The 13,598-nt window shown below is 42.4% G+C and overlaps 1 protein-coding gene across 1 annotated transcript in view; it reads left to right on the forward strand.

Moving 5' to 3' along the window:
* LOC128591998 (glutamate receptor ionotropic, NMDA 2B-like) overlaps positions 1–12,508 on the forward strand; it is a 195,380-nt gene extending 182,872 nt beyond the window's left edge. The window contains 4 exon segments of the mRNA XM_053599834.1: positions 3,176–3,336; positions 5,138–5,325; positions 7,920–8,158; positions 10,637–12,508. Coding sequence (XP_053455809.1) covers positions 3,176–3,336; positions 5,138–5,325; positions 7,920–8,158; positions 10,637–12,508 — 2,460 coding nt within the window.
* The last annotated feature ends 1,090 nt before the right edge of the window (positions 12,509–13,598 follow it).

The following is a 13,598-nucleotide window of genomic DNA, read 5'->3' on the forward strand; positions in this document are numbered from 1 at the left end:
TTTTCTCCCAGTTGGTGGCTTATTTTTTATGACCTTAACTGCATCTTTCAAAGAGAAGTTCCTTGATTTTGATGAAGTCCAATTGATCTTTTATATTTTTTTTTTGGTGGGGGGGGAGCGTCAATTGTGTTTTTGGTGTTGTATCTAAGAAATCTTGGTCTATCTCAAGGTTACAAATATTTCTTCCTCTATTTTCTCCTAGAAGTTTTGTAATTTTAGAATTTACATTTTGGGTATATGATCTACTTTGAGTTAATTTCTAGTATCTTGTGAAGTGTGAAATGAAGTTCTTTTTTTTTTAATATGGATATCTAATTGTTCTGACAATATTTGTTGAAGACTATCCTCTCTCCATGGAATTGCCTTTGCACATTTGTGTATGAATCTATTAGTGGGCACTCTGTTCTGTTCCAGTGATCTCTTTATCTCTATGCTAATAATACACTGTCATAATTACTGTAGTTTAAGAATGAATCTTAAAGTCAGGTAACATAAGTCTTTTAATTGTGTTCTTCTTTTTCAAAGTTTTCTTGGCTATGCTAGATCCTTTATCATTTCTTCAGTTTTTAGTGATTCAGGGATACAGTTAAAAAATAGCATCTAGAATCTAAAAATAATTTAAAGTTAAAAGTTTCTATAGGGCTGTATGGAAACATTCCATAATGTAGCTTCATCAGGAAGTGAGGCATTCTGGGCATTGGATTACATGTGGTTAATAAAAGGAAATGGCTGCATACACCTTGCATAGATTGTGAACTTTCAAAAAACTTAGACCATAATAATTTATACTAGAATTATATTGGACATGATTACAACTTTCATCCATGTTTCAGAAAATACTTTGAGACATAGAATATTTTAGTTATGGTGAGCACCAATTTCATTGTGTTAGCAAAGTGAAAGAATTACTGATTAAAGAGAGCAAATTACTCTCTACCATAGACCATAGTATCTATTCTACTCTTGATTTGTTGAATATCTTTCTTCAAACATCTAAAATGTTTTATTTGGTAGTGATGTACAAAGCATTCTGATGTCTATCTCTCAATGAAGCATATCTCTGATTATTTTAAACTTGCTATCTGATGGGGACAGTGAGGGGTCACTGTTAATTAGGCCACTGGAGCCCTGGAAGTGTTAGCCACCACTGTCACTGTGTGATGTTAAACAAGTAACTTACCTATCGTAAAATGAAAGGTTTGGACTAGTCAACCTTGAGTGGCCCATTCAGATCTAAAATTTTTTACTCTAAGAATCTTTATTCACTTTAAAAATAACAAAAAAAAAATCTCTTAATGGCAATAAGCACTGTGCTTTTTCAGAGAGCAAGTAGGAGTTTTTTGATGTACCATAGATTTCCTTACACCACTGATGACTCTACTTTCAACTATGGCCAACACCGAGCAGCTAAGTTGGCATTTATAGTTCCTGATGCTATGATACTTTGTAGTCCCTGAAACCTCACTATTCTGAGAAGGAGAATTGCTTCTAAGCCCAGGCAATTCCAAAGGTTCAGAGATCTCTTGAATTGGCAGCATAGACTTTCAAATATATTTCCAAAGCTAATGGTATTGCATTAAAAACAAGAGGACTTTAAATATTGTTATCATATTTTCTATGCCAGGGCACAGGAGAGCCACTCTGCTCATAGTCTATATCAGTGTTTTTCAACCTTTATCTCACAGCACACTTTAACCTGTAGCTGAATGTCTTTGAATATATCTGTGGCACGCTTAGATTATATTAATCAAAAAAAGAAGAAAATAATATACTTGCTGTCCTTTGAACTTCTTTTGAAAATAATTTAATTAATGATCTTTAAAAATTTTCATGGCATACCTAAGATCCTCTCGCGGCACACTGGTTGAAAATCTCTGTTCTATATGATCACTGCTGTACTAACAGAATGGAAACCTTAAGGAGCCAGAAGTTTACCAGGAAATGCAGAAGATACCACATGAATGAAAAATAAAATAAGGGAACATTTATTGAGCATGCGCTCTGTGCCAAGCACTTCTCATACATTATATAATTTAATCCTCACAACAATCTTGAAAAGTTGGCACTGCCTTCTTCTCACAAATGAAAATGATGTCCAAAGGGTTTCTGTTACTTGCCCAAGGTCAGATAGTGGTAAATGGCAGAACTGGTCTTCAAAAATCCTTATCTGTTTCCATCTCAAGCTTAAACTTAATAACTACATCAGAGGCAAGTTCTTATAAGTTAGCCAGCACATTTAGAGAGTAATTGAATCTGTAGTGTGAGTTACAAGATCTAAAACAAGAATAACAAGTACTATTGGGTGACCTTAGGGTAGACTTGATGGAAGAAAAAATTCACAGAAGGTATCCTGAAGACATTATTTTAAGTTATATTTTGAAATGAAGGACATGAATTGGCTTAGAGAGAAAGATAAGTTTATGCTGAGGAGATAGACTGTACAAGGCTGTGAAGATACAAATGAACAAATTATGTGTTCAGGAAGCAACATAAAGACTTACTCATTGTGGGGTAATAGCAGAAATAAAGCTGATGTAATAAGGGTGAATATCCAAGAGGCTTTGCTTTATTATGATAGGCACTGGAGATCTACTCTCTGTTCTTAAGCAAGGGGAGGAACATAATTAAAATTGTCTTTGATTTTACAATTTATCCTGAAACTCATATGGGGTATATATGAGCTTTGAGCACATCAGGGAAGGTCAAGAGAAAATTTCTTAGCAAAATATGTCTGATACTTGTAAATTATCTTTAAGATTACAACATAGCTTGCCTCACTAAGGTCTATAGCCTTAAGAATGAAATGATATTGTTTTTAGGCCTCAAATGAAGAGGACTAAATACAGATTTTACATAATTTTCAGAGATAAAGGTGACTAGTCCACTGCAGTTAAGCTATCAGTACATTCCTTTTTGGCCCATCATTACTGGTATTGAGCAGTATACATGAAAGGAACACGGAAGGATTATAGATTAAAGTCAGGGCTGGACAAATAGAAACCTTTCAACAATATGTGTTAAATGGAGCTGAATTGAAATCCACTTTCAGATAACAGTTGCTGCTCCTAAGTGAGGGCTCATGTATTTGGTGAATTATAGTTGGGTCTCTTCCATTATGAATCCACTCATGCTAACTTACTGTCTCTTCACTCTCTCTTTCTATTTCTCTCTCCAGTTCCAGAGACCTAATGACTTCTCACCCCCTTTTCGCTTTGGGACTGTGCCCAATGGCAGCACAGAAAGGAACATTCGCAATAACTATGCCGAAATGCACGCCTACATGGGCAAGTTCAACCAGAGGGGTGTAGATGATGCATTGCTCTCCCTGAAAACAGGGTAAGAACTGCTTCCAAGCTCAGAGTCTTTCACGTGCTTCCCACATTTATTACACATATACTTGGTCAGATGTAGTTGTATGCCATGCTCAGTGCCAAAAAAAAGTTAGATCAAAGATTTCTTGTGTTCTTTATGGATCTCCAAGTTAAAGTTGATAGTATAACTCAGGCTAGCCTACAGAAATTCCATGCCATTCTTTACTTCTATGTATTTCCTTAGTATTTTTTTTTCTATTTGTGTTCACACAACCATGAAACAGAAATGATATAGATGTGAAAGTAGGAGGGAAGAGTCGAGGATGAGGCTCATGGGTTAGGTATGATATAAAAGACCTTTTGTAGTAAGAGGTGAAAATGATGGTTCTCCTTAGGGATGAGGGAAAAATAAAAGAAAAATATGTAAAAGTGTTAAGAAGAATTTGTCAATGGATCCCCAATTTCAGCTTGTGTTGGCATTCTTTGTGGTTCAACTGGGCTCTAGGGAGAATTTATCCATTGAAAGGAGTTCGTGCATTCCAAATATATTGGCTTGCATAGTCCCAGCCATACTTGTCCCTTTGTTCATTTGGGTTCTAGAAGCTAGAATATGGCAGATAATTTCACATTATAGATGTTGACATTTAGTGGCCAAGAGGGTGTGGTAGGATAACCAGCAGCACTTGGACCTCTTCTCAACACCCCCTTAGCTCTAGGTCTAGAAGAGCCACCTAGATACCTGATTACTTAAAATATTGTTAGAGTCCATCTTATCACCATAAATAAAATCACAGGAGATTTCAGAAGATGGGATTTGAGCTTGGGGGCAGGACCACTTTTAGTAGTCTGACCCTTGGTACAGCCACAGTTCTCAGTCATATCAGAGTGTTGGTGTTTTGGTTTGCCATGTTTCTATAGGGTTCGTTTTACAAAATATTCTGGGTCATATCTTGCTAGAAGTGCTTGTTTTTATTCTCAAGAAGAAACAAAGCTAATTAGCCTGTAAAAATGAAGGAGATGATGCATGCTTTTCTTTCTTACAGACCTCTCTATTACCTGCAGAGCTATATTTGAATTTCGTACTCTGCATTGATGGGTTTCCATGTTGATTTCCGTTATTGATTCATGCCTTCCTATCTCTACTCCTGTCCCTCCTCCCTTCCCTATATATTCCTTCCTTGCAAAGAACAATACATAAAATGAGGTTTGTATATGACCAGGAACTTGAGATGTCTGAGTTCTTCTATATGCCACTTTCTCTTATAGTGTGACACTTTTTGTTCTTACCCAAGCCTGTGCAACCACCACCCAAACCCCTCACCTCTATTCTTATGCTGCATAACAGAATATTGGAACATTTCTGACCACAGAAATAGCATTGCACATCTATTGAAACACATACACCTACACTTATCCCCACTCTGGACTGTAATGAACTGAGAAATGAAAAATGTTATATAAATCTAACCCTTGCTATTTGCTGCTATCGTTGTGGTGGTTACTTTTCATTATTTCTGTTATTATTTTTATTGATTCCTTTTTACTCCTTCTCCTTTTCAGACACAGTTTATGAGTTGGCTTCAGGCCCAACTTACATTTTCATCCTTCCCTATGGGAGGAAAAGAACTCCTCTTTTCAACCTGAAATCTCATAAAGAACAGCCTGGAATTTAGGCTTTAGATTCTGGCAGAGTTCCAACTTAAACCTTACTTTGGACCAGTTCTCTCCCTAGTTTGCTGGAACCCTGTGCTTCATGTTAATGGCCCCATAGGTAATTTTGTTCTGGAATTCCTCCGCTGGATTCTGTTTGCTTCTTTCTCGCACAGGAAACTGGATGCCTTCATCTACGATGCAGCAGTGCTGAACTATATGGCAGGCAGAGATGAAGGCTGCAAGCTAGTGACCATTGGCAGTGGGAAGGTCTTTGCCTCCACTGGTTATGGCATCGCCATCCAGAAAGATTCTGGGTGGAAGCGTCAGGTGGACCTGGCTATCCTGCAGCTCTTTGGAGATGGTAAGTTAAAGAAAGAGAAAGGTGCTCATTTTTCCTCCACCAATGGCCAGTACAAAACACCAACCTTTTCTTCTTCTCCATATCTTTAATATGTGCATTTCCAGAAAAGCATTTCACACAATACTGTGAGTTTGGGATTATATGTTAGTGTCCTATTGTGCCATAACAAAGGACCACAAACCAGGAGGATTAAACAAAAGAGTGTCTTATCTTACAGTTCTGGAAGCTAGCAGTCTGAAATCAGGGTTTCTGCAGTGTTGGTTCTTTCGGAAGCTTCAAGGGAGAATATGTTTCATGCCTCCTCCCTAATATCTAGTGGTTGGCTTGTAATCTTGGATGTCACTTACCTTGTAGAAGCATCACCCCAATCTCTGCTTTCATGTTCACTTGTTCCACCTGTGTGCATGTTTTTCCTCCACACCTGTCTGAGTCTGAATTTCCTTTATCTTAATAATACCAATCACATTGGATTAGAGGCCTATGCTACTCCAAGGTGACTTCATTTTAACTAATTGCATCTGCAAAGATCCTATTGCCAAATAAAGTCACATCTTGCCAAAGATCCTATCACCAAATAAAGTCACATTTTGAGGTAGGATTTCAACATGTGGATTTGGGGGGAATATTATAACATCTTTCAACCCTGGTATGAGAGGAGAGGATTAATGTAGTTTGACAAGGTGGTATGCTTCTAGATTTCAGTCTATAATCAAACCTTCAGGAATAAATTGGGAGAGACTGGTATTAAATCATCTCACATGCAGCCAAAAGAGTAGATGGAAGTGTGGAAAGTCTTTGCTCTTCATGTGCCCAGAAAAAAGGCAGAGAAATAAACTTGTGACCCTTTACTCATTTTTCCCTTTCTTCCCTCTTGCTCTTTCAGCTGAGAGAGGCAGGAGGCAGTGTTAGACAGCCTCACAGGCAGACACCATCAGTTGCTGCAGAGTGTCATCCTGGTGCTGACTGAGCAGCCAACTTGATTTGGGAAAAATCTCATCTCCTATTTCATTATACTCCTGTCTTCTGCATCCCTCTTCCCTTTGCTGTCCAAAGCACTGACTCTTTCTGTTAGCTTCACAGAATCTAATCCTGTTATGGACGAACAGCCTGACTCCACTTGGCTCCACCAACCATCATCCTAGTGGCTCTAAATTATATCTGCAGAAGCACTGCTATTAGGGATGAGATCAGAAGCAGAAGACCACAGGTGGATTTTCAGTTTCCAGGTGAAGTTGGCTGTTCTACTAGTTAGGAGAATCAAAGAAATGAGTAAAAAGTGACTTGATGAACATTGCTAAGAGGAGCGTGTCCTCACCCCAGTGTTACCAAGCCATTTTGGTATAAGAGCTTCTGTAATTTCAGCGTAGCTGTCACTTAAAGGCAATTACAGAGCCTGTATTTATGAGGAAAGGCAGCAACAAAGATGATGCGCAAAAGTTACCAAAGCTTTCGTCAGATTATGCAAACAAAATGCAGATTTTTAACCAAACAGGAACTATCGCAAAGGGCGGTTTTCTTCATGAGATTTTCAGGGGCTTGCTTGTCTATGACAAGATGCATTCTGGTGCATGTGGTTTCTTTCATTTTCCTTTTGCCTGGAATATGTATCTTGCTACTTCCTAGTATCCAGTGAAAGGAATACAAGTTGATAGCTTTCATGAACTGAAGTAATCAAAGTGTCCATAAGCAGTGTTAAAAGGAAGAAGGAGACAGGGACAATTTTACCCAAGCTCACTCTTCTTTGCTCTTTATGTTTTCCTGGACACTGAGAGATCAGTAAATCCGAGGGGCCCTAGGGAATGAATCAATCTCTCTGCCGATCTCTCGCTGTCTCTCCTCTCCCTACCCCATCTGCTTTCCACAATTTTAGGAGCAATTTTCAGAACCATTTGTTTGATTATGTTATTCCCCACTGTCTATAAAATAAAGTGCAGAGTGCTGAGTCTGATACTCGGTCCTCAGCACTCTCACGTCCATCTTTTTTATTTAGCTGCTTTGCCTACTATTATTCTGTTTGAACTGTTCTGCATGTCTTTCCCTACACAAGCCTTTTGTTTTCCCATTGATTATGCTATTTCTACTGCCTGGAGTGCCTTTTTTACAGTATTAGTTAAAATTCATCCATCCACCATGCCCACCTCCACGTCCTGCCTACCTCAAGAAATCCACTGGCCATGCCATCCACAAAATTACTCTCTCTTCTTTGAATTCTTGTTACCCACATGGAGTTTGTCATACTGGTTATTTATATACCAACTTATACTGGATAGATAATGGACAGCAGAAGCAGCATGTCATGTCTTTGTATCCACCTTATACTGGATAGATGATGGACCAGCATATCTTGTCTTTGTAGCACCCATAGTACTCATATTGTCATTAAATACTTACTGAGTACATTGATGAATTAATATAGAATGGTATTGACAAAATTACTGTTACCATTCTCTATTCATTTTCTTTTTGTTCCTTTCTCTCTTGTCTTAACTTGTCTTGTTTTTCTCCTTTTTCTCCAACACCCTTCCTTCTCTCTTTTCTCTATTTCTTTCATCTTGTCTCTCTTTATCTGTTTTACTTCTCTGTTCTGTCTCCAGGGGAGATGGAAGAACTGGAAGCTCTCTGGCTCACTGGCATTTGCCACAATGAGAAGAATGAGGTCATGAGCAGCCAGCTGGACATTGACAACATGGCAGGAGTCTTCTATATGTTGGGGGCAGCCATGGCTCTCAGCCTTATCACCTTCATCTGCGAACACCTTTTCTACTGGCAGTTCCGGCATTGCTTTATGGGTGTCTGTTCTGGCAAGCCTGGCATGGTCTTCTCCATCAGCCGAGTAAGTGCTTTGATTTAAATTCGTAGAGCTTTCTCAAGACAGCTTAGCTTAGCACTATGTAAGGCAGAGAGACCCAAGAGAGCACTAACTCTAGTTCCATTGCAAAAGCAAGAAACCACATCATGTACAATGAGTCTGTATGATATCATTTCAAGTGGTTCAAAAAATGGGTGATACTATATTTCCTTCATGAAACAGCTTTCTGTGTGGGATTTAGGCATTTGGTTCTCTATAAGAACTGGCAGATCTATCAAAATGGAATATTTGGCTTTTTACCAATTGCCTTTCATCAGTATCAGTTAATTCTATACAGGCTGCATTAATCATTTAATCCTCTTTTATTTTTTTTTTTTGCAGTTTTTTTTTTTTTTTTTTTTTTTTTGGCCAGGGCTGGGCTTGAACCCACCACCTCTGGCATATGGGACCAGCGCCTTACTCCTCTGAGCTACAGGCGCCGCCCTTAATCCTCTTTTAAAAAATCACATTTCTATTTAAATAATGAAATGTTACATATCTCTCTTGTTCTAACATACACAGAGATATATTATTATTTGTGGTTTCAATGTCCCATTCTATGTTTTAACCATGTGTAGATTATGAGGAGTTAAAGAGCTTAACAACAACCTTCAGAAATAAGTCCTGACTCATAAGAAATTTATATTCTAGAAACTTCTTTAATTGGAGCAAGAGTATAATGCTTAGGTCATTCTTTATTTAGGTCTTTCTTCTTCATTTCTAGTCCAAAGTTAGACATTAGGAACATAGTTTTATATACGAAGAGAAGGTCACAGAGACGAGGATTTTTTTGTTGTTGTTCATTGTTTAAAGATGGGCTTCTTTAGATTTTGTTAATAATGTTGTGGGACTCATTCATGAGAGGTAAATTCAAATGCCCTTTAAGAACTGAGGTCCATAGTCCAGATATGATCAATTTTGACTCAAATGGAGTCATTTAAGAAAATGGATTTCTCATTAAATTGTTTCATTCTTTGCTCATCTTCCCATAGTATTTTGCTGCTAGAGAATAATTTCTCCATTTCCCCTCTGGCTGTGAGTTAATTCAGGCCATTGAATAGCATCAGGGCAAGAAGGTGGAACTTACAGTAGTTATGCTCCCTGAGCCTGGTTGTTCCGTTGTGTGATCCTTTCCTAAGGTGTCAGGTAGGATGATCCCAGAAGCAATGAGGAGTTCTCCCAATGCATGGGGATAAGACAACAGAAGTTTAGAAAGACAACAGCAGCTATATAGGAAAGAAGAAAGGTTTAGACAAGGTGTGCTTCATTGTCCCACAGGGCATCAGCAAGATAGACCTTGAACCAGAAAGAAATTGCACTCATAGGCCTTTGATATAAATCAATGCCTCTATAAAGGAAAAATCTTTAAAAAAACAAACAAAAAAAAAAAAAAGAAAGAAAGAAAATGCTTGGCATTTTCTCCTAGCCTTAATCAAGGAGGGTTAGAAAGGACTAGAAAAGCAACTAATCACACCTAAAAGGTCTATCTCACCCAAATCAGGGAGCAAGATCTGAAAAGTAGGTTGGCTTGACTTTAGAACTGAATATAGTGAGCCCTCCGGGAACCCAACCCATTCCCTACCCTGGATGGTGTTCTTTAAAAGCCCTGCCCAAGCAACTGTACGCAGGGAGTTCTCCATCAATACTAATTTGTTAAGACATTAATTATTTATGATAATATTAAGTGAGTGAGAAAGTACAAGAAGGAAACAGGAGCCAAAGAACGAATAAATGAGAGAATTCAACAAGGGAGTTATTTATTCCTATTTAGTACCTGGTATTTGTCCCAATTCTTCCCTCCCATGGTGTAGGACACAGCAGGAGAAAAATCCTTCTTTGACCCCAGGGCTTCCTAATTCTCTGTCTCTGAATTTTGTTCACACTTGGCTCAAGAAGAGAATTGTTCAGCTGCTATTTGGTGACCAAAATTCTAAAAGCTGCTCAAAACTTGTCAGATCTGAGAAAGAGTTGGCCAGCTGGGGCAGAACAACCTCACCATCTATAGAGCATTGCCATTTATTTCCAACAGACAGCATTTTTTTTTTTTCCTATGGATTGATATCATGGCCTCATTTTTAAGATGTGACAATCTGGGCATAGAAAGGAAAATGAAGGTAAGTCAGTGGCGGAGTTGAGGCGAGAATTCCATGTCTTGTAATTCCAGGGTATTAGCTCAGGTTACTTGGTAAAACCACGCCCCCTCTCTCACACTGGATGACTGACTTTAGCTCACTATATTCGGGAGGATAAAACAGGCAGGATACCAGCCACATCTTTCCTTCCATTTTTTTTTTTTTTCACATTTTATTTCAGAGCTTCCTATGAGTTCATCAGGCTGTGTCTGCTTCGTGCTTTCCCTGACTTTTACTTATCCAGTTAGGCAATGATTGATGCAAACATTCGGTACAGTCACTTTCTAGCCTCTCTGGAGACCTAAGCTGTCCCATCCTGTTCTTGCTTCAGGGTATCTACAGCTGCATCCACGGCGTGGCTATCGAGGAGCGCCAGTCAGTGATGAACTCCCCTACCGCCACCATGAACAATACGCACTCCAACATCCTGCGCTTGCTGCGCACGGCCAAGAACATGGCCAACCTGTCGGGTGTGAACGGCTCTCCGCAGAGCGCGCTGGACTTCATCCGCCGTGAGTCCTCAGTCTACGACATCTCGGAGCACCGCCGCAGCTTCACGCATTCCGACTGCAAGTCCTACAACAACCCTCCCTGCGAGGAAAACCTCTTCAGCGACTACATCAGCGAGGTGGAGAGAACGTTTGGGAACCTGCAGCTGAAGGACAGCAACGTGTACCAAGATCACTATCACCATCACCACCGGCCCCACAGCATCGGCAGCACCAGCTCCATCGATGGGCTGTACGACTGCGACAACCCGCCCTTCACCACCCAGCCCAGGTCCATCAGCAAGAAGCCCCTGGACATCGGCCTGCCCTCCTCCAAACACAGCCAGCTTAGCGACCTGTACGGCAAGTTCTCCTTCAAGAGTGACCGCTACAGTGGCCACGACGACTTGATCCGCTCGGACGTCTCCGACATCTCCACGCACACGGTCACCTACGGGAACATCGAGGGCAACGCGGCCAAGAGGCGTAAGCAGCAGTACAAGGACAGCCTGAAGAAGCGGCCGGCCTCGGCCAAGTCTCGCCGGGAGTTCGACGAGATCGAGCTGGCCTACCGCCGCCGGCCGCCGCGCTCCCCGGACCACAAGCGCTACTTCAGGGACAAGGAAGGGCTGCGGGACTTCTACCTGGACCAGTTCCGCCCCAAGGAGAACTCGCCGCACTGGGAGCACGTGGACCTGACGGACATCTACAAGGAGCACAGCGATGACTTCAAGCGCGACTCGGTCAGCGGAGGGGGGCCCTGTACCAACAGGTCCCACCTCAAACATGGGGCCGGCGACAAGCACGGCGTGGTCGGCGGGGTCCCCGCGCCCTGGGAGAAGAATCTGACCAACGTGGAGTGGGAGGATCGGGCTGGGGGCAACTTCTGTCGCAGCTGCCCCTCCAAGCTGCACAACTACTCCCCGGCGGCGGCGGCCCCTGGGCAGAACTCGGGCCGGCAGGCGTGCATCCGCTGTGAGGCCTGCAAGAAGGCGGGCAACCTGTATGACATCAGCGAGGACAACTCCCTGCAGGAGCTGGACCAGCCGGCCGCCCCCGGCGCGGCCACGTCCAACGCCTCCACCGCCAAGTACCCGCAGAGCCCGACTAATTCCAAGGCCCAGAAGAAGACCCGGAACAAGCCGCGGCGGCAGCACTCTTACGACACCTTCGTGGACCTGCAGAAGGAGGAGGCCGCCCTGGCCCCGCGCAGCGTGAGCCTGAAAGACAAGGGCCGGTTCGTGGATGGCAGCCCCTACGCCCACATGTTTGAGATGCCAGCCGGCGAGAGCAGCTTTGCCAACAACAAGGCCTCAGTGCCCACTGCGGGACACCACCACCACAACAACCCAGGCGGCAGCGGCGGCGGATACATGCTCAGCAAGTCGCTCTACCCTGACCGGGTCACGCAAAACCCTTTCATCCCCACTTTTGGGGATGACCAGTGCTTGCTCCATGGCAGCAAATCCTACTTCTTCAGGCAGCCCACGGTGGCCGGGGCGTCGAAAGCCAGGCCGGACTTCCGGGCCCTTGTCACCAACAAGCCAGTGGTCTCGGCCCTTCATGGGGCTGTGCCAGGCCGTTTCCAGAAGGACATCTGTATAGGGAACCAGTCCAACCCCTGTGTGCCTAACAACAAAAACCCCAGGGCTTTCAATGGCTCCAGCAATGGGCATGTTTATGAGAAACTTTCTAGTATTGAGTCTGATGTCTGACTGAGGGAAGAGAGAGGTTAAGATGGGTATGGGAGGGTAAGGCTGGGTCGTGTGGCGCGCATGACGTGGAGGGTGACGGGGGTGAACTTGGTCCCATTTGATCCTTTCTTGTTGTTTTAATTTATTTATGGGATCCTGGAGTTCAGGTTCCTACTGAGGGCAACCCCAGTGACCAGCACCATCTCTCCCTTTCCCAGTTCTCTCCTCCTTCCCGCACCTGTCAGCCATTCCTCTTCCCATGATGCCATGCAGTGGGCCCTCTCAGCAGGGGAGGGTGCAGTGGGAAAGGAGGTGCTGCCTGCAGGACTTCCTCCTGGCGGGGGTGAGCGCCTCGCCTTCTACTTGAGTGAAGCTAGGAGAACCAAAAGGAGGCCATGTGAGCACAGAGGTAGCTGTTCCCGGACTGATCTTTTCTTTGAGGTGAGGAAGCAGAAACTCTGGAGTGAGGCCATTTAGCATACTTCTTAGAAATGAAAAGAGGCGTTGGCAACTCTTGTTGCTTAGATGATATCGGTCCGGGCACCAAGTGCCAAGCAGAGGGTGTGTGGCCATGTTTATATATAAGCCAAAAAAAAAAAAGAAATGTTTTCTTCAAATCCTTGAGACCCATTCGTGGTAAGGTGGAATGAACGGTCATTGGTGGATGAGTGAATTCTTGAACAAACTGGAAACTACATATAATAGTGTCCCATAGTGCACTGGAGGCAAAAGCAGGTGGACCATGTGTGTGTGTGTGTATAGCCATGTACACTTGCACACATGGGTAGTCAGGTGCCTGTAAATGTAGAGAAGGCAACCTTGACTTGTGTTGTTTCTTTCAACATCCCTAAGCAACGTGCTTGTTTTGGCTTATATACAGAGATGGCCGTATGTTACCTGAATTTGGGCTGTCTCTCCCCTTCACCCTTTCTGAATGAGAAGAATGGAACTTCTTGACGAAGAAGATTCTGTGGTCTCTAGACAAAGGTATTGGTGAGCAATCCAGCAAAAGCAAAGTACAACAATAATTTCTCAATGATTGCCAATAGTTTCAACCAGTTTGGGCCAAGAACTTTCCAGGAAGGCTAAAGGGAAACAGAAGTAGCCATAA

This window comes from Nycticebus coucang, chromosome 8 (assembly GCF_027406575.1).
Source record: "Nycticebus coucang isolate mNycCou1 chromosome 8, mNycCou1.pri, whole genome shotgun sequence".
Classification (NCBI taxonomy): Eukaryota; Metazoa; Chordata; class Mammalia; order Primates; family Lorisidae; genus Nycticebus; species Nycticebus coucang.